We start from the raw sequence: 22,545 nt of genomic DNA on the forward strand, positions 1-22,545 counted from the left end.
ATTAATTTGTATATGTTGAGATTCTTTTTGCCTGATATGAGTACTAAAGTATGCATTTATGATTGATTTGGGATCCTTAAACCTATATATATATATATATATATATATATATATATATATATATATATATATATATATATATATATATATTTATAAGAAATATTACATTTGTGAAAGACTAAAACCCTATTTTCATATTTGAATATTAATCACACAATGGAGGCATCATCTTGTACATTAACAAATTAATATTAATATGTTTGTAAATTACCAATAGTGGGGGTGTGGCCAAGGATATTGAGGTATTAATGTTAAATATTATATCTCATTAAATATGCACTACAACACAAAAAGACAATGGTTGTACTCATTTTACACCTTTACACAAGCCAATGAAAGCAACATAGCAGAAAACATCTTTAGTGTAATGACATTATGTTTCAATTCCTGTACTTACTTGTCGACAGTTTCTAAATTGCATGGCTTTTCATGTGAGATCAAAAGATAATGTCTAAATGGGTTCACATTTTGGTGAATTAATTACAATAGAAACCATAATCAAGGCTCCAATTAGTCCTGTACAGACCAGAACATATTTGAGACACGTACAGTATTCTGTCATTCTTCCTGTCCACCTTCAGATTCGTATGTCAAATTACTCAAACTAAAGCAATGTACACTACCAATATAGGGGGCCCTTGGAAACATGAGATGGGCAACTCTGTGGTGTGGTGTTGACATCACAGAAATGATTTACAATGGCTCTAGGATCTACAACTGGGGCAGAGTACAATAATAAGTCAATTAAAGTTTGTGTTGTCCTTACAGAATTAATCATAAGTGCCTTGTAAATGTGGCAAACTAATTAATATTTGATATGCAAAAAAAATGTTGTTTGAAAGTTTACATGTATGGTTTCCACATGGTGTAATAAAAGTGTAAGGGTTATTGTACAGAATCCATACTATATCTGTAAAATACAGTCATATAACTGCACATGATATGCAGTTTAACTGGTACTGAGTTATATCAGTGGTCTCATATTATACTTACAATCAAGTGTATTGCACTTAAACTGCAGTCTGTCAATCTTGCTGTTTGTATACAATGTCTAAAACTGCAGTTTAATTTCAATATTTTTTTTTTTATTCTGTATCCGACTCTAACCTACCTCTCCGCATGATACTCCCATAAACTGTATTAAAAAGTAGAATTCTCTATCAAAAATAAACACTCTGCACAGCTTTGACATTTTCACAAACCCATTTAATTGATGTACATATCTGAATCTCAACAATTGTCAAAGTCCCATATACAAATTACATTTTACAAGTACTAGTAATTACATGTTCTCTGTTTTTTAAAAAGTCTATTATTACAATGTTGTTAGTAGAAATCCGATTTTGCATAGATTTTAGCAAAAGCCCCTTGGATTGAATAATATTGAAATGATACTGCAATATAGTGTGCTGTTTTAAAGACTGGTTTGACTTTGGGAGTAGTATTTGTTAACTAATGATACAGCTGTTAACGTGTTCAACTTTTAATGAAAAAAGTGGAACTGTAAATCAAACACTTAGGCAGCTCACTACTTTTTATTCACACAAATGCAATGGTGTGCGTGCCTCTAAGTTTAGAATGGAATAAAGAATTGGATGGTTCAGATACTATGTTAAGATGAAAAGGGTTAAGTACAGCTTGGGAAACACTATTGGAATCATTTCTGTGTTTTTTTATTCAGTCAAGAAACAGAAGTTTTAAAAACAGAGATATAAGCAGTCATGCAAGACGGAATCAGAATGCTGACACTCATTTAAATATACCCTCCCTTACTTTAATATTAACATTCGTTGTACATAGGGCATAATCACCATTGTCCTCAGTAACATTAAAATAATAATTTCTAAACAAAACTATAAGGAGTCGAATCTTCTTTCTTTAAACAGTGAATGAAAAACGAAGCCCAAACAACCCCACAGGAGTAGGGAAATCTCAGACTGACACAAACAAGATGATCGAGATGAGTAAATCGAATGAGCAGTACTTTTTGCTCTTAAACGGTGTAGAATTCTTTAACCTATTCAAATTCTCTAAAATGGAAGCTGTAATAAAAAAAGTTACTGTTACTCTTGTTTTACACCTTTATCTCAGCTATATATTCTATGAAAGCAATAAAATTGTAATTATAAAAACGACTGCCGAAATACTGTGTATAAGGTAACAGAGGCTGTTGCTTAGATAAGGAAGCCATATACAGTAAGATTGTTGCTTAAAATGACTAACTAACCCCATTAGAATTTGCAGTAATGGCCAGTACATATTTTACAGTGCTTGCGTGAGTTCTCAGCTGAGATGATTATGCTGGATCAGTAAATGCGAATTTATACACTCAAATACTGGATTGTTGTCACTGTAGCAAGCATCAAACCAGTACAGTATATGTGTGCTCAAATTCCTAGCTGTTGCTGGTCACCAGAAATTCCAGAAGGAAACCCATTGAAGCCAATGTATGGATTGGTCTGCTGAGACAGGGGATAAAGCGAATCTGTCATTTTATTGTGAATAGATTTGTCATTAATCTATGCCAGTAAATTATTTTTAGCCATGTCATCAAACATTGGATTGGTCCAAATTGGTGCATAGACTGACCAGACATTTTCCAAGAATGCTAGATTTCCATCAGATGAAGATGAGGCTCATTTATTCTTTGCTTCATTGACTTTTTATTTCAATTTCAATTCAAATATTTGCAGTTATTTTATATTGTATTTACAAATTACTCATAATGTTATGATACAGGCAATATTATTTTTTCTTCTTAAAAGTACATATTTATTACTTCACTATTACACTATTATAAAACTGTGTACTAAAACCACAAATCTGTGATAAAATGAAACCCCTTAGTAATACTGACTGAATACCTGGAGCAAAGCGTCAACATAGCTGTTGATTTTAGATTGAATCACAGCTATTACAGCTGCAATATAAATAAATAGAATTAAAATAAAAAACATAAACTTAAACAATCACATATATTATTAATTGTTTTTTGTTTTGTTTTGTTTTTTCTCGAAAGAGTAAAATATCTGCTCTCTTCCACTTCCTTGTATAGATGCAGATCTTTCCAGGAGTTACATCACTAGGATAGTTGTCTTCTTTTCCAGTGTAATGACATACTGATCTGGTCTTTAGGCATTTGTAAGTCTGTATTCATCATTAAATAACTTCCTTGAAAGTTTGCCAGTATAAATATTGTGTACAATGTTGGATGTGCTGCGACTGTCTATTGACAGCCTTAGAACAAAGATGGATTAAGACCTCACCTATAGAATTCTGCCAGATGGACATGAGGTAATAAGTAGAAGCATTCTCAAAGCAATGTAAAGCAAGCACTAAAGACAATGTTGGTACCTTGAAAAAGGTCAACCAATTCCTTGTGATGTGGTGGATCGAACAAGAATGCATCTGAGCATGCAAAGGAATCCTGGGCAGTGAAATATAGTGAGTTTCCACAAAGGGATCAATTCACACACACAACATAGCTAAGAAAACGTTTTAGAGAGTTATGGTCCACTAGTGTTTTTAAGCATGAACAAAGACCCAATTAAGTACAAAAGTGGCTGTAGTTAACAAATGCATACATGCTACATGTTGTTCAAATGTGCAGTTCTGAAAGAAAACATGTTACAGCAATCGTATTCTAAAAACATTTTTGGGACTATACAAAGTAAAAAATAAAGTTTGCCTTGAGTTAGACTAGCTGGTTGGTTAATGACAGGAAAGAAGGAGTAGGGAGAATTTGACTTCACTTGTGAAAAGACCAAGGAAGTGCAAGACCACCTGGGCCTAGAAAATATATTTATTTACCCTTATCTAATACCAAAAAATATAATATATAGCCCTGCAGGTGTCTGCTTTTGAGCTCAGTGGGCACCAGGCCAGCAGGGTTCACTGAGGCACGATGAGGAGAAGCAGTCCCTGCCAGTTTAGCTTCCCTATCCCCCAGGAGTGCCAGAGCCAATGCAACGCTCCCTTTGGAATCTCCAGCCAAGACTGGCGACTCCGCACAGCCAGGACGTGAACCTGCACTGTATGACTCACCCTGCGGCTGCATTTTTACCAGGTGAGTCACTCGGGACCACCCAAAAATATATTTTTAAAAGAGAATATGTGTTTCTTTAAAAACTGAGCATGTGAGGTTTATTCAGTGAGTGTACATGCAAGCTATTGTGTTAGCTATAACCACTTGAAGTGAAGTAATTGCCATCTTAAGTTATCAGAGTCTTTCAACTGCATAGCTTAGATGGTAAGTATGAGGCTGATGTTTTATGTGTCAAACCCCTCTGGGCAGTACAGTACCTTGTTGGAGCAAGATCTGGTTAACTTATATTGTTTCTCAAGTAGTTGCGCTAAAGGTTTCATGTATCATACTATTATATGGAGACGGAAAGGTATTTTGTCAGATACATAATGAAAATGCGGATGTTGTTCTAAGGGTGGGGCTGAAATGATACTCCATAGCGATTTTCTTCATGGAACATAGCTGCTGACCCTAATGCACTTTCACCCTGCTGGGCAAACATGAACACCTTGTCAACGTATCCTGCAGTGTTCTAGGGTAGAGCCAACACTCTATCTGAATGTGGAAAAAGGAAACATATAACTGTCATCAATGTGCCTGTGGTAAGTTTCACCTCGTATTTACCCCATTTTACTCTCCAATTGCGATTCAAGTAAACCACAGTTTTCTGGGACTGTGCCTGGTAATTGATACTGATGCTGCCCCTGTCAGTCCGATGAAGGTGCTCCTGTGCTAAGTGGCATCCGAGCACTGAGTTCTGGTCCGGGACTCTGCCAGTCTGAAAATAACAAACAGATTAGATTAGGGGCATTGCAATCTCACTAAACCCACAGTGATAGGGAGAGTATTGTGGACAGTAGTTTGTAGAAAATATCCTTATCCAAAGCTTTATGTAGTGATGCAGAGGTGTTATTGTAATACTGTAATGTGCAAAGCCTTGGGATGCTTTACACAAAATGTTTGCAGCATTTTGCTAACTCCCCTTTACTCTCCCACACACTTTAAAATACATCTCCCAAGTGTTAAGAGATTGTAGCTACTCTAATAAGAATATAGCACTATTAAAAGCTAGCAAACTGTGCTTACCTGTGGCTGTGCTGGCATCATCCACATTGCTGCTTGCAATATTAGAAAACAACAAACAGCAGTTGACAAATGTTCTTTAATGAGACATTTATGGTTTTGTGAACAACACACACCCCCTGCAGCATAACATAGTACATTCAGCTTGCACCTCTCACACAGCTCAAAATGACTTCAGTCTTATTTGTGGATCTGGAAAAATGTACTACGGAAATGGTCTTTCATAAAAATATGCAGTTCAAATGCTAGGGATGTCAGTAACATAACTGTTGAGAGCTATTGAATAACAGTGAAGATAAATGATCCTAAACCACAGCATCTCAGCATATTTTAACATCAGGCAGAATATTATAGCATACCTTTTTTTCAAAAATAAATACATACATAAATAAATAAATAAATAAATTAGTACTAGAAGCAGAATACACTTTTTTATGGAAAAATTGTTATAGCAATAATCAATGTTGAAATATTTGATTACTTTTCCAAAGGGACAATAATATCATAACCTGATCAAATTAAAAGATGCCTTTGAACAAAGACATTTCACAAATAGAAAGGTCTTTCACAGCCCACCATATTAGGTTTCATAAGAACATAAGAAGAACATACAATGAGCTGCCAAAAACAGAGAAAATTAACACTGGATTACCCAGGAGGGTCTATGATTGACAGATATCTTTAGCACGGATTCGGAACGATAAAAAAAATAAAAATAAATAAAAGAAATAATCTTTCATGCAACAGAAACAAAAAACTAAACAAAATTAATTTATTACGTTCTGGAACGAAAAAGATATTCAACATTTTGTTTATCGGTTAATAACATTTTTTTTTCGTTCCCTTTCAGCCTGTTCACTCTGTCTCTTTCCATTGTTTTCACATACAGTAATTTGAAAAAAAACACTCTTCCCATGGTCTTACACCCCAGTGGTCAATGACAAAGCATTACATCACAGCCAGCTAAATGAAATTCAACATTACATTTAGCTTGCTTTTTCAGAGCAGCCAGCAAATCAAATAGCACTATATTTGCCTTCAGTTCAGGCTTCCACCTTGTGGTTAGCTTTGCTGGAAGTACATTACGTGATCAGTCTTGTATTCGCTCAAAATAAACAGGCACTGTTATTAACTTATTAAGTGATGTACACAGAAAACAAGCTGTAAAAGTATGTGTGAGTCAAGCACTTTGTTAATAATCAGAGGTTTGCTAGTTATATTCCTGGCTATTAAGAGTTAAGACATTTTACCATCGACTTGAGAAAACAGAAATGTTTATTATATAACAAATTTAATAATTTAACGATTCATTATTTAATTGTTCAGTGTTTCATTTTCATTGTTATATCCAAAAGAAGTATGCAGAAAAGTTGTATGTGTGCACATGTTACATTTGTTGTATGCCTTACTGTGAAATGTGCATACTGATGATAACAATCATGGGGTTTCCATGCGGGGCAATTTACACATGAAATGGCGATGCGCGTGCACGTCTGGAAGAATTCCTTATGTAAATCAGGTTTGTGGCCGAAAAAAACGGCCAAAGAGAGGGATAGGGTAAATCTCATTTACTCGTGTAAATGACGAAACACACGAGAAAACCACGCCCAGTTTCACATGGAAACCCGCATTGTGTAAACGGTAGTGAGCTTGTTTATCCTTAAGTGACATCACTATAAATTGTTTTAGATGTTTAATTGGTGTTTTTTCTAATCAGAATTGTTTTTCACAAATTACAATTTGCTGTAAATAGCTATCAGAATCTAGCCCTGAATTTCTGTGAGATTTATAGTTAAAAATGAACAAATGTCCATGATTTTAACCAGCCAAAAAAAAGTTAGGTATCATTATGTATAATTTGTGCTTTTGTTGACAACCCAGTTTGTCATCACAAAGTGCATTCAGTTCCTTCCCCACCTAGTAGGATATATAGACACATTGGGTGCCTTGTCATGTAATCATTGATAAGTTCAGACCACCGGCTAAATGGACAGATGATAAAAAGCTCAAATTAAACTGATTTAAACAATAATTAAGTTAAGTGGCACTTTTGGCCTCAGTAAATGAAGTGATAAAGGGCTGGTTTCATAGTCCCCGATAAGCACTAATCTGTTGTTCCAGTAAATGTAAAGCCTTTGGATCGTATACAATTTAGGCTTGAGGTTTTGGGGGGAAAACGGTGAGAAAACCTCTCTGTTTAGTTACAGTTTACCCAAAGGCTGTTACACCAGAGTAAAATACTGTAAAATGTTAAAATACATGTTACAAAGTTCTGAACAAATCTTTGAATAAACTAAATGTTCAAAAAACACCAACACCAAGTGTTAAAAAAAAAATAAATAAATAAAAATGTATATACCTCCAGTACAACAAAACGCTGCTATTTCTTAAGCAAGAGTCTGCCTTTATTTACTTTACACATATTACACATTACGTGGTAGATTTATGGTTAAATTATCTTTTTTTTCTGTATTTATTTACACACATACACAACAGTTATTAAATGTAAATTGTCAGACAAGAGTTACAAAAAATGACTCCTCTGCTTTGCACACCAAAACATTATTTGTGTAGACTGATGTCATGAAATGAGATTCAATAAACCAAGAATAAAAGAGCTAAATAGGAAAACAATTGCCTTTAATATCATTCCATATTTATGGACTATACTACTGACCCAGAGGCACTTTATGACGTTAGAGTGCTGAAGAGCAGACAAATCATTTATTTATTGGATTTGGCAATGTGTAAATGCTCTGTGTGGCTGACAAGTGCTGCTGCTGGGTCGGTTTTGTACAGTATGGCAAATGAAGAAAGCAGATTTGCTTGTTGCCTCTTGAGACACAATGATAGACAACATGAAGGCCACAAGAGTACCATGTTCAGTATATTAAGTAAACATAAAGGTGTTTCTTGAATTTAACATCAGATCTAAACATACAAGCCCTGTGCAGCAACCATAACCAAATCTTCTGGAATGCATAAGGTGCCCTTATAACCACACAAATCATTAAATGCACCACCTAAAAAGTATAATTTTATGATTTAAAACTTCCAGGGCAGGAAAATACTGTAACAGCATTAAATCATTCACAAACCAGTGGTCCTCAACAGCTTTGCTTCTATATCACTTGGATGTGAACATGTTTACTTTATTTTAAACATTCATATTGAATAGCACCTACAGTTGACACTGAACACGTCCCAATGTAATTGACATGTAAAAAAATGCAGGAATTCCCTAAAACTTTATTTCAAAATATATATCAAAAGATAATTGCTATGAAGATTTTTATTTTTAATTGACTTGAGATGAATGCCTGACATTGTGCCAGCACAGGACAGCACTGTAGGCTTATATTATCACTAAAACAAAATACAAAAGAACTTAGCTGGGGTAGCAGACATTACTGCATACTGGCCTGAGAGGAAACTGACGAACAGTTCTGCTATCTGTGGCAAATATGGTAGATGTTATAAACTGATGAAGACATAAAATGTGCATTGAGAATATCTTGTAGCACAAATATGGTTGGCTGTAGGTCGATAGTGTGCGCCCGGAAACATATGTTTTATGGTTAGACACCAAACCTCTCATATGGGCTGGAGAGGAAACTAACAAACTTCCCTGTATCTGAAAACATATAGTGATCTGATTAGTGTACAGTTCTGTGCAGGAACTTCTGATCGGCTGAATAGATTATCCAAATCCATCTATATTCATATATGTAGAAATAGATCTTACATGCTGATCAGAAGTAAAAGTCTTACCTGGAAAAGGCATCATCAAGTCCATCATCCACATCCTGGTAAGAAGAATGAAAAAAAACAGGATGAACAGGACTGATTTTTACCACATTCACAAACTGGCTTCAGGGTCAATTAGAAATGTAAAATGGTGCATTGTTTTATTTGCATTCAAAGGCTTATATGGACAAATCCTTGGGAAGTCCTTCAAAAGTCTCCTGGCTACTTATTGGAAGCAATAATTACTAAGTGCATAATGCTGAGATATCCTTTAAAGTATTTTCAAATAAAATTATTTAGAAAATCGTTATCGTCATCCCTGATCCAATATTTTGCTTTCAAGTAAAATTAAAGAACAGGCTTTAGAAACTTTAGTATTTCATTTTTATAAAGAGTCTTAATAAAATAGACACAAGTGGAAAAGTAATTTTGATTTAGCAAGACACAAAAGTACAAAGAAACAGAATACCATTAAAAGCTCTGGTGCGCTCTGCTGGAAAAATAATGTATTGAGTTTAAAATAAATAAATTAAATGAATACCTTTAAGGACAGTCAGAGTTGACCATGATGAAAGTTGTCATGTTTCTCATCACGACTAAAACTGACTTACAACACCGAGATATAGCTTTTTTTATATCCTAATTCCAGTCAGAGAAAGCAAATGATTCAGTCATGCACATGTGATGATGTCTTCCCCTTTAATAGCACTCCCAAAAATCTTTTAATTGGAGTGAGTTGGAGTGTGACTGGATAATGTGTAGGTTCTATTATTATTTGTTTATGTATGTATGCAGACCTCAAAGGGACTCAGTACCTAAAAGCCTTATGCCATCTTAACTGAATATATGAAAGGAGTTAGCTGGGAAACCTAGTTACACATAATTTTTGTTTGCACTGGGAAACATAATACCAGGAAGCAACTTCCCAGGCCTCGGACTGAGCCAGACCATGGAAGGAAACCATCATTTAAAAAAATAGAAAAATGTGCGATACAAACAGAAAGGAGTTTCTAGTTTCTCCCAAACCTGCAGTTTAACAGAGCGCTCCATGATGTGGGGATTATTCTTCAGTCTCTTTCAAGGTAAGGTACCTGTAAGTATTTTCAATGCAAAATTGATTACAGGTTATACTGTAGGTGTCGCTACTCTGAAACACCAGTGAGGTCAACACTGCAGGGTTTAAAATGTGTGACCAAACCTAACCTTCCTGGATTCCGTTTTGCTTTCTTTAGGCACCTACTCCCTTGTGTGGTTGATCACTGGAACTGATTTTAAACATTAAACTGTCTGCATAGACTGAAGTACTGCATAGTAAATCTACTCCAGCCAGCTGGAAGAGCACTGTACACACCCATGAATCTTGTTTGACAGGTGGCCGTCGGTCCGGGGTGTTGTGTTGTGATGTGGACTGGTGGATTGAGGAGGAGAAAAAGGGTTTTCTTAATTGTTCTTCGTTGCTTCCACCATTTGTTTTTTCTGCACCTGAAATAAAGATTTTTGCAATATTTGATGCCTGGTAGCATATTAGTTATACAAGGCTATTTCTGCATGTCTTTTAGCTAGTCTTATGCTTTCTTGATCATTTCACCTGGAGAATAAAAATGTCCCCACTTGATCATTGCCTTTTTTGCTGTCATAAACCAGCCAGTTAACTTCCCCTTGTGACTGACATGCTTGGCTGCCAGTGACATACTATGACCTGAAGTAAAGGAATCAGTAACTGACTACCTGAAAGTACTGCATGCAAACTGAGAGCTTTCTTTAACCTAGCCTTGTACTAGATATAATTTAATACATTTAAGATTTTTGGAATTCATTCTGTAATAATATACTGCTACTGTAGCTCTGTCTTTCTTATAAGAAATCATGGGTTTAAATGTCAAAACATAAACAAAAAGAACACAGAAAAATGAAGGCCCATTAATGCTTGTTCGGTTCCTATTAAACATTGTCAAGTCAGGTTTTAAAGGATCTGAATGATTCAAAATCACCAATGTGGCCTGGTAACCCATTTCATATGTACATTCATCATTCTCTGTGTGAAAAAAGACTACTGTATATTCTGTCCTAAGTCTGGCTCCACTTCATTTCTAACTGTTCTCTCTGGTTCAGGTTTCTGTGTTAAGTTTAAAGTCAACTGAAGGACTTAAAAAACTTTAATTAAGTCCCCCTAAATTCTACTTATAAGTGATACCATGAAGTATTTTTATAAGAATAATGTAGTATTTTGAGACACTGTCTGAAACGGTTGCCATGAACACAGGCATGTAGAATCTCAGTGCACTTGCAGACAGACAGGCCTCCTTGTTGAGCAGTTGCTTGTATAGTGGAATCCTGCATAGTGCAAATGTAAAGTTCCAGGTTTTCCTAGCTGGGACAACAGAAGAACTAATCCTAGATGGATCCTGTGCACTTTTGTTTTGTTACTTCAGATCACTTTTTAAAAAAAGGAAATCCAGAGAAACAAGCAGAAGGATAAAAAAAAAGAATAATGCAAAGCAAATAATCTTGCTTTACCTGGAACACAATGGTTTTTTGTTCCACTAATAGATTCTACCGCTGAGCAGGAACAACATGAGTGCACTTTCTTGCTTTTGTCTGTAAAATAAATAAAAAGCACTGATTTTATAAATACCACACTGTATAATTGGATTAATTGTTCTGAGTGGGGTAAAGTGGGCAATAAATGTCCACTCCAGCAATTACACATTTTTTCAACTGCCTCAGTACTTGTTGGAGGGTGGTTCAGTGGTTCATGCTGACCGAAAGGAATAATAATAATAAAAATAAAACAATCTGTTACATTCAAAACCACTAGGTGGTGCCATAATTGTTTTTTTTAGGCACAGGTGTGACCAGCACTTTCAGCTCAGGGGTCGGCGCAGTCATGTTACATGACAGACACCTTACAAAATACGGACCTATCTATATTCTTTACATGTTAGGGTTGATATTGAAACAAAAAAAGTTAAGAAAATCAATGCTAGGGTTATTTTCCTCTCATCTGTGAGTGATGGACAGCTTTCCTTGTTTTCAACACGTTAATGAATGAATTTATTGAATACCTGCTGATAAATACTTATTAAAAGCAATTCTAAACCCGAGTATGAGTAACAGCACCCCCCTAATATTAACATCGTAAAGATAATCTGGTGCATGCTGTATAACAATATTATAACTGACTGCCCCACCTTCTTGTGCTGTCTCCCAGAGATCCAGTGCAACTTTGAAGGCCTGAGCAACAGTCAGGGTAACAGCCTGGGCCTGTGGAAAACAACACATTTAATAACCACAGAGTATATTATTATTAATGTATTTGGTTGAGTATATAAAATGTTACATAGGTCTTACTGCTTTAAATCTTATTATGGTATATTTTTTACTTCACTAACATTTTTCAGCTAAGCCAGTTATACTCAATGATTATTTATAGAAAAAAAGCTTTCTCATTGCAAATGCCAACAATTAAATATTCACCTCTTACAGACTAGCCTGAGAATGATGTATGCTGTTTGGTATGTGTATTTTAGTTGTTGATAAAAAAAAAAAAAAATCATCAATTATTCTTTCTAGATATTGTAATCATTTTGTAATGGGACAGTCAAAGTAATAAATACAGATTTTCAGTTGTAAATGCTGTTAATACTTACAATCTTCTTTTTAGGGCAAAGAAATGCATGACATTCCAGTGTCTCATTAAACTGACTCTGGGCAACATAGGCAAACACCTTGTCCTGAGCTTTGTCTGCAGTGCAGTACGAAATTCTACGAAAAAAAGGACACAGTTTATTATATACTATTATCCATGCATATGCAAATCACCTTTTCAATTCAATTACTGAAGAAAAGTGAAGTAACGGTGTCCCCACTTCTCACTGTACTATGATGGATCTAGCTGATTCAGACTACATTATGATTGTGTAGCACAGCTGGCCAGTGATACTGATGTGTGATTCTAAAAATGTAAGATTTATATAGAAAGCTGACCTTTACCCTTAGAGAAGTACTACCATTTACTGCAGCATTTAATACAGTTAATGCAACAACTTTTGCAGTGACCACTGTAAATACTGCAGAATACTTCAACCTCATGGAAAATAAATAGACACTTTAAAGCATGTCATAAAAATGCTACAGAATACTATACGTGTTATAGATAAAATATCTCATAGGACAGGCACCTCTCTTTAACAGAGTTCAAGCAATACTGTGTATTATAATCTTTTGAGAGATTATTATCAATAATATGTTTCTAATAAGTGTAATTCGCATGGTTCAATCCACTGTTTAAAAGGTGGGCATTTAAAAACAATGTCTTAAATGTAGACAATGTTGAAGAGTTTTTGGATGTTTTAGAAAACCACGTTTCATTGGTGGAAAGACCACTCCCAGTTTCAGTTTGTGCAAAGCAAGCACCCCTCGGTCTCCCTCTGTTGTGTTGAGCCAAATGAACGCAGACTTGTCAAAATGACTGTTTTCTAGCTAAGCTAGCAATTCGTTTGAATGCATAAAATGGATTGTGACACAAGCTTCTCATCTTTATTGGATGATACCAATTCTCTGAGAGAATGATAGAATTCAGTTGTTAAAAATATAGCTCTATCATCAATTTGGTCTTTATCATTTGTAAACAATAAAGTCTCAGCCAGCCATAATACTGTAGGTCAGAGGAGATTTTGAATGATGAGGCGCTGAAAGTGCTTTGGTGCAGTCAGTGAAAGCGGATTTATTAATACTTGGGAAATGCATTATGAAATCACAAAATATTTCCAAAACAATTGAAGTCTTGTGTAATATAATTGTATTTTTACTCAAATAAAATGTATTCTCCATAACAATGTTTATTTGTCTAACATATTACAGTTGGGTTTATTTGACCACTTGTTTTTGAAATGTTAATGAAAACAATTGGGTATTGTAAGCCCCTCAAACACACAGACACTACACAAGTAAAATCGGAGGCAGCTTTGAGTCTGAAATAAATTTATGGGCTTCTTCCAGTAGACATTTTTGCACAATAAAGGTGACCCTTCACCTTTAGATATTTGTCTGGGACAAGAGACTCTTTGAAATAATGTCTTTTTTGTTCATATGGTGTCAGCTATCCCACAGCAAAACAATAGATGAACACATCACAAAATAGTTCCTTGCTATTTAAATTGTTGGCTTTTAACCCTTACAGAAACAGAACAATGCATTATAAAAGGGCTTCTGTTCTCATTTTGTACATCGTATAAAGTGTTGCAAAAAAAATATTCTCCACATTCTCCACCACTATGCTATTTTTGCTTTAGAGTTCTAATATTCCTTTAGCTAAATATTTATTAAATTCCAGAATGATTAAATACAATTATTTACAACTCTTACATTTTTACATTAAAAATGTATTGAAGCTATTAATAATGTTGTTCAAGTTGGCTGATCCCAAGAAACTTCTACAATCTTTTCCAGGCCTGAAGAATTTAGATTAAATCATTATTCTTTATAGTATTAAGGAGGTTCCTCCATAGATCAAATTTACTGCCATGGCTTTTGGCATAGATATGTGTATTACATTGTGCAATAGGAAGACCCTTACAAAATCATACAGTACCGGTAGGATGTGCTGACAAATAATGAACCAGGGTGTCAATTTGATCAACCGAAATCCCACCTGAATAAGACCCCTGGATTTTATTAGAGCTGTTTACAACACTGTGGAATCTCCCAGGATAATGAAATTTCAGCGCCAAGAGGATTCATCTTGCCTGTAAAATGCCCTGAAAAATCCAGCTGTGACATATCTCGACTATATTGCATGTTTAAAAATATATATATATATATACAAATTTAACAATGTAATAAAACCAATTATATTGAATTAAACTGACAATCCCCAAAAATGTATTGTTTTGATTGTGTCATTGGCTTGGTTTCTATGCAAACATAAAAAAAACAAGCCTCACCTTTTTACCAAGCTATTTTTGATAGGGCAATTTGGGTTTACACATAGTTTTCTTTAGGGAGAGTAATTCTCCTTCAAAATGCAAATGACCTAATTAATATTAACATGTAGGAGGGTATATTTAAATGTTTCTGTCAGTGTTCCAATTTGGCCTTGCATGACTACTGATATCATGCAGCTTTCTTAAACTGGGTTTACAAGAAGTTTTTGGGTTGTGTTGAAGAACTGCAAGAGCAGCCTGCCTCATTGGCCACTAAAAAAAAAAAAAAAAAGCGAAGGAAACAATAGTTACACAGATAAGATGAAGAATATATATGTGACCGCATATATATTCATATATTATTATTATTTATTTCTTAGCAGACGCCCTTATCCAGGGTGACTTACAATTGTTACAAGATATCACATTATTTTTACATACAATTACCCATTTATACAGATGGGTTTTTACTGGAGCAATCTAGGTAAAGTACCTTGCTAAAGGGTACAGCAGCTGTGTCCCCCACCTGGGATTGAACCAACAACCCTCCGGTCAAGAGTCCAGAGCCCTAACCACTACTCCACACTACTTAAACACATACGTATCTCCTACAGAAGGGTAGCTTCAGCAATTAGGATCCTTACGGCAGCTACAAACTGAGCTAAAATCCAGCAATTTACATTAATGACATAAAAAATGGATGATAATAATAATAATAAGAAGAAGAAGAAGAAGAAGAAGAATAAATACCCTATCCCTATTGTACTGTATTGTATTGTATGGTGTAATATCACGAAACAGAAATATTGCGTAAAAAAAAACAAACTGCGTGGATATTGGCCTGCTGGGATTTTAATTTCATAAACTCTAATTTAATTAAGATTGTAAAGGAAACATCAAAATAAATGTGAGTCTAATAACTGATCAGTTTTGCTGGATGACAGATTATGCTATGAAGATATGACAGCTTTAGTTCCCTGTAATCTGCATATTAGTTTCAGATGCATGTTCTAAATAATAATGTTTTAAACATCCTGCAATTTGGCATTCAGTTTCAATCATCAGCCTTATATTCAAGAGGTCGCATGATGAAGCTTTGTAACACTGCCTACCTGAAAGTTTGATAAACAAATGGCAGCCCTTTTTTTTTCGCTCTCAGGTCAACGCAAACACAGTACAATAGAAAAATAAACTTGAAATAATAAACATAGAAATTCTTAATATTGGGTCAATTGCAACTAACAAAAAGCTGTGGATGATCCCGTGGTTAGTCCTGCAAGACTAAACTAAACTAGTAGGCTAGGTAGCACCAATTGCAACGAACCAAGAACTTACAGATAGTCCCCAGGTGTGTATTAAAAATGTTCCCAATTGCAACGCACTCCAGATGATGACTGCTGCCCCCTAGATGTTCCTGATATACGGTACTAAATTAAACCATCAAACTCTTTAGACTAAGTAGAAGAGTTACCCTACTAACTCACGTTAAAACGAGAAACCTAATTAAAGCCACGTTTTCTGAAATGAAACCGTTAATAAAACCGATATAAAATATAGAATACAGAATATTTTTCTAACACTTAGCAGAGCTTTCAATTTTTAATACGGCATGAAATATAATTAATAAAACCCGATAACGATACGCTTTTATTAGTCACTCCAAGGTCGCTAAATTGAAACCATGGTGGTGGATATTGTCTTTAGCCTACTGGATTGGTATTAAGCCGTCTCCTTTATATTATAAGTGTGCCTCATTGTTCCCGTAATTCAATAGGTGCAAAGATGTTAGGTGACTACGGTTATGTTTTGCATACTTTGCAAGTAAGCTTTCTGCTTTAGTTTTATCAGTTGCATCTTTTTGTTGTGTAACTGTTGCTTCCTGATTTTGTAGTATTTTTTTTTTAATGTGTTCTTTTTCAGATAATTCCAGCATTTATCTCTCAAACGCAGGAAGAGCTTGCTGACGTACAGCACGCCCCGTGCATCTTGGACCATCCTCCACCCCACCTCGCCTCTGAACTATGTGTGAACCCATTTCCCTTCTGCTACAGATGATAACGCTGTCTCAGTGGATGAGCAGCAGACAGAGGGAAGGTGTGCACCAGGGACACGAGGGAATTGCACTCCACAGCCTCGTCTCCTCCCCCTCCTGAATCGCCTACAGTAAAGTGTAGAAAAATCTATAGAGAACTGAACCTAAATATTTTACTAAAAATATGCCAATATGTATTATTTACTGATGAGTAGTGCACCTTATAAACAGTTTAATTTACCCTCACATGTTATTTTGATCTGTTTAGAGGGTGCCAATATAATGAATTTAGCCAATATGCTGACTGAACTGCAGTGAATGTTATCTGATGTTCCTTGGACAGATTCTTGTGTATCAACCCCAATGCTATCACTAGCAATAGCTCCTTCTATTGGGGTAAACAAATTGGGCATAAACGATGTAATTAGGTTGTATATCGTGGGGCAAAGGATGGCCAGATGCTCCGCTCAATTGCTGTTGGTATTGCTCTACAAAATAAAGTTTCTGCTCTGTCTAGTAATTCTGTGGCCATTTGGTTTTACCCTGATCACAACCTTGAAACAACGTATCATAGACTCCATAAGGTGCTGGAAGGTGTCGCAAGAATGTTATTTCATTGAGTCTTTAATATTTCATGTAATTGATGCAGAGAGGTAGGCAGAGGATCATGGTGAAGAATGTGTCATTCAAGTTCATCCCACGTTTTTCATTGATGGTTTAAACTACATATTTAAATTAAGATGAATTGGTCGGTGGCTTTAAATGATCAGCTTTAAGGATGAAATAACAAACTAACCAGAACATTGAGGGACTTGATAACCATCTAAATAGCATAGTAGCATGCATTTCTTTAAATACTTAACAAATTCCCCTAAAAAAGATGCAGCCTTTTCCAGCAAATATTTCCCACCCTACAAAAGATAAACACCACTAGATTTGTACAAGGGATTCAAGACAAGGAATAAAAAAAAAACAGAATCCTTCTTCCAACTCTTGGCAGCCTTTTGAACCCGCAAGGCTTTGTGTTCGTCAGAATCCTCAGTGCTGTACAATTGGGAGAGATTATAGTCTCTTAGGAAAATAGATAAGATAAAAAGAAAACAAGAGAAATGAGGAAGACTCTCTGAGCTTGTTTGACAAGGGAGATTCAAAAAGACATGAAAATGCACAACTGACATTTCAAAGGCATTCAAAGGCTTTGACCCTGGATGGCTTGCAAGATCAACTCCAAGCTCTGCCTGCTAGTCTGGCGCATGGTGAGATCTTTGTTGAGGTTAAACTCCTCGTGATAAGCATGCAATATTCAGAAGATAGTTTTTCAGCTTTGTTTGTCAGCCTGGATGATCCTAAAATGTTCATGATGGTTATACTCCCACAGGAATGAACTAGGGAAATAGACTCCTCCAACTAGTCTTGTATTACTGAATTTATTAGGTCATCAGCAGCATCAAAGAAACGGTGTCAGAAAAATACCTTGATAAAAGTTAACAGGTCCTTCTTACTTGTGTGCTGCCATTTTGTATTAGTCATATGAGCTGCACCTACTCTCTGGTCATTTTTTATACTGTAGATTGCAATACGTGGTTGCATGTGTCCCAAGGCCCACAAACATGGAGAAACATGAGTGGAATAATAATATGAATAATTCAATCTGGAAAGAATTCAAGAGAGTGTATTACTTTGTATTGCTTTACCCACCTGTATATAGAGACGTTGTCAATAAGTTCATTTGTTTCCGTGTCAGTTAGGATTATTCCCCTTGGAGAGACTTTGAGAGTAACTTTCTGAAACTTCTTTGCGCTGGCTCTAGCCTGACAACAAGACAGATTTTAATAAGCCTGGTAAATACAAAAACAAGTGTTCTCTATATAAAAAAAAAAGATGGTTAACTATTATTATTTGCTTATTTAGCAGACGCCTTTCTCCAAGGCGACTTACAGAGACTAGGAAGTGTGAACTATGCATCAGTTGCAGAGTCACTTACAGCAACATCTCACCCAAAAGACGGAGCACAAGGAGGTTAAGTGACTTGCTCAGAGTCACACAATGTGTCAGTGGCTGAGCTGGGATTTGAACCGGGGACCTCCTGGTTACGAGCCTGTTTCTCTAACCACTGGATCACACAGCCTGTATGTTTTCTCTCATGCCTTGCTCTCTTGTGTGGGTTGCAACTATTTAAAATAAAACTTGCATGACAATATCGGTGCACAAGATACAGTTCACCCTTGGTGCACAGGATACCTTTTTGAATTTAGAGTAGTATTTTCATTTTTATATTCTCTATTTTTCAACATACAAGAATGTCTAAAAATATGGAAACAAAACAATTCTATTTTACTACTGCTTTCTAGCTATATATTCAATTATTGCTGTAATTACCTACCATGTACTAATATTTTCAGCAGCTCATAAAAAGACCCTTATATACAGTATGGTATTTGTTTTACGCAGACAGCTTTTTTAATCAACACACCAGCATTTTCAAAAAGCTGCTATTTTATTATTGTGGGCAGTTCAGCTCTGGTGGAAGGTTTCCAAGTCCTTGTGTCAAAGAATTTCCACCTGCTCCGTGAAACTTTCTTTAATACTTGTCTTACAAAATACAAAACTAGAGCTGTAGCATGAATATCATGCAAAAGCAGAACTCTGTGAGCATATGGACAGAATGACAGGTTCCTTCATATACATTTTAGTTTGTGTTCAGCACAAACTTCAATTAGGAACAGATAGGATACAATACTGAATTGATCCCATGCAAGGGTAAAACATCTAGATATGTGTTGGCATCACCAATATTTTGTTTCAATTTTTATTTAATTGTTATTGGTGGAAATTGGAGACCTGAATGTTTACTTTGGAAAACAGTCAATCACATTGTCACATGACCTAAGTGTTTACTTTGGAAAACTGTCACATCAGTCTTTTCTGTTTTACACTATAATACAAGTCTGGGAATCTGCATAATGTGCCTGTTGTAGGTTGTGTGCATAATATCTAAAATGAAACACAACAAATATAGTTACCAATACAGTTCATCCAATTTAGTTTTGTTTCCATAGAAACCATAGAATAAAATATGAATTTAACTCAACAATTCACTGACTTGATCCAATTAGTCTGTGTTTTTCAAGACAGGGCTCCAGTTGGGAAAAAGAGATTCCCGTTGGCAGTTTAGTTTACTACTCTTTATGTGAAACAGACCTTCTGCACCAAAACCCATTCATATTTTGAACACTTCCAAGAATGCATTTGTTGGTTTTAAAAATATTGCATAACAAGCACTACCAACAATGTATTTTGAGACAAACATAACCCTGTTTGTATTTTGTCTTACTGTATTATTTCCTTTGATTATAAGGTCATTTGATAGGGTATCAGGGTTATGAGAAATGCCTTTACTGGAATAAGATCAGATGTTTTTTTTTTATATATATATATATATATATATATATTATATATATATATATATATATATATATATATATATATATATATTAGTTATAATTATCCTTTACTATTAGACAATTCTGTCTATCAGTGTTGGAAAGTTCTAGAAAGAACCCCTGGAAATGGAAGTGTGGTATATAGAATTTGTGTCGAGTGAGTGGTGCAATTCATTTGAAGGTTCAGTTTGTGTAATTTAGAACAGTAAAAGTCTATATATACAATAAAGCAGAAATTTGTCATGTTCCCCACATCTTTTATGACTGCAAAAAAGACTAGAAGTTTCCTCCGATTTTCAGTACAGCGTAGCAAGATGTTGTTGAAGGTGTTTTTTTTTTGTTGTTTTTTAAATGGAAGTTATTTCAACAATGAAAATTATCACACCATATATTTCAGGACCATGGTAGTTGCCTAACCTGTGAAATTTGAATATATCTGCTGTTACTATGGCAGTGAAGACACTCACCGTGGAAACTATCCTCCTTATGGCAGCCGATGCCATCTCCTCTCCTTTGGGCTGCTCAACCAGGGTCATTCCCAGGTATTTGACACTAAATGCCATCCCCTCCATCAGTGTCTCTTTTGTGTCAGTCCAATTCTCTGGCAGCTCTGCAATATAAGAATATATATTCATAAAAAATACAGATAAAATGACTGAAGTTGTCACTGCATCTTAAAATAAATGCTGATTCATAATTATGTATAAATTCTGCTAAGAAATAAGTAATAATTCTCAATCTCAGACGACTTCCTAAGCTGTTCTGAAAACTGCTGACAAGTGTAATATTAAATAAATATAGTATGCAGTCTCCTACTTCTGAAAACAGCAAAGTTCATCTCCCTCAGCTTAGCCTGCGAATTATTTAAATAAATGAATTGATTAAAAAAATAAAAAATAAAACACATTAGCTTCCAACTAGAAAACTGGGCAGCAGTGTGGAGTAGTGGTTAGGGCTCTGGACTCTTGACCGGAGGGTTGTGGGTTCAATCCCCAGTGGGGGACACTGCTGTTGTACCCTTGAGCAAGGTACTTTACCTAGATTGCTTCAGTAAAAACCCAACTGTATAAATGGGTAATTGTATGTAAAAATAATGTGATATCTTGTAACAATTGTAAGTCGCCCTGGATAAGGGCGTCTGCTAAGAAATAAATAATAATAATAATAAAACTAAGGTACTCAACATTCATTTTCACAATCTCTTGAGCATGATACATCTGTTCTTTCTAAGAAAATGCCAGCTGTACATCCCAAAATCAGTTTAAATGTTCATCTTGTTGTAGTTGTGAAGTTTCCTCTGGTTTAATTGTCACTAAACACTCTAACCATCTTGTATTAGTTTCCAACTGCATCATTGCAGGCCACTCACACACAACATAAATAAACAGACATGTCTTGCACAAGGTATAAAAATGCCACTTTAGACAATGTTGTAGTCAAATGGATGTCAGCAGGTACTACAGGAGATACATCCTGTCCTGGTCGACCTTCAAAACCTTCCTTGTGAGGCGGTGTAAAGTATTTCAGGAAGCTGCATCTACAAGTACCTCTGCTGGTGTGAATAGAGAACAAATCCTCCCCAGTGGCATAATCCAAGGGGTAGGTCATATCAGATCAAACGGTTTGTAAACATTAACTTAATAAAAAAAAAAAAGTGAAAAAGACTACCATTGATTCAGAGGTTCAAAATACTGCATCACTGAAGCCATTAATATTCACAGGCCACCACCAGTAATGGGACTTTATTGAGCGATTCATAGAAGAGAACTCTGTAGCCACTATAAAGAGCCTATAATAAAGCATGTGGTCTGTATTATGAATATGGCCAGAGTCTATAGCAATGTAGCACAAGGCAATGAATGTGTGGCATTTTTGTGTACACAGTCATTGGATCTAGTGTTGACTAGTCTTGAGGGGCCAATCATATCTCTAGCAATCTGTTAGACATGAATTATTGAGCATATCAGTGTTTATGCTTCGGGCTCTTAAATACATTAACCAGCTACAGCGGTTTCCATTTTTTATAAATCTTTTTACCTCTTGTGAGATAGTAAAAGGCTTTTGGATGACAAAACAATCTGCATTTTTATAAAATGGGGATGAATATGTTGAGAAAAAAAACATGGATCCAAATAAATGAAAAAGATCCTGTGCGTGTGTTTTATTCTGTATGGCAAAATTATCTTCTCTCTTCAAACATAACTGATTACTGTACATTTTAGAATATGCACC

At 35.3% G+C, this 22,545-nt stretch overlaps 1 protein-coding gene across 2 annotated transcripts in view; it reads right to left on the bottom strand.

Moving 5' to 3' along the window:
* Nucleotides 1-1,027: 1,027 nt before the first annotated feature.
* Nucleotides 1,028-22,545, bottom strand: part of LOC117410717 (low density lipoprotein receptor adapter protein 1-like) — a 34,734-nt gene continuing 13,216 nt past the window's right edge. Inside the window, exons 2-10 of one of the 2 annotated variants that reach the window (XM_034017481.3) lie at nt 20,781-20,923; nt 18,569-18,681; nt 12,565-12,679; nt 12,106-12,178; nt 11,432-11,512; nt 10,266-10,396; nt 8,939-8,973; nt 5,171-5,199; nt 1,028-4,862 (exon numbers count right to left, since the gene is read on the bottom strand). In XM_034017481.3, coding sequence (XP_033873372.2) covers nt 4,792-4,862; nt 5,171-5,199; nt 8,939-8,973; nt 10,266-10,396; nt 11,432-11,512; nt 12,106-12,178; nt 12,565-12,679; nt 18,569-18,681; nt 20,781-20,923 — 791 coding nt within the window. In that variant the 3' untranslated portion in view covers nt 1,028-4,791. The remainder of the gene's footprint in view (nt 4,863-5,170; nt 5,200-8,938; nt 8,974-10,265; nt 10,397-11,431; nt 11,513-12,105; nt 12,179-12,564; nt 12,680-18,568; nt 18,682-20,780; nt 20,924-22,545) is intronic. The other variant, XM_034017482.3, reaches the window with a different exon arrangement.

Source organism: Acipenser ruthenus, chromosome 6, assembly GCF_902713425.1.
Source record: "Acipenser ruthenus chromosome 6, fAciRut3.2 maternal haplotype, whole genome shotgun sequence".
NCBI lineage: Eukaryota > Metazoa > Chordata > Actinopteri > Acipenseriformes > Acipenseridae > Acipenser > Acipenser ruthenus.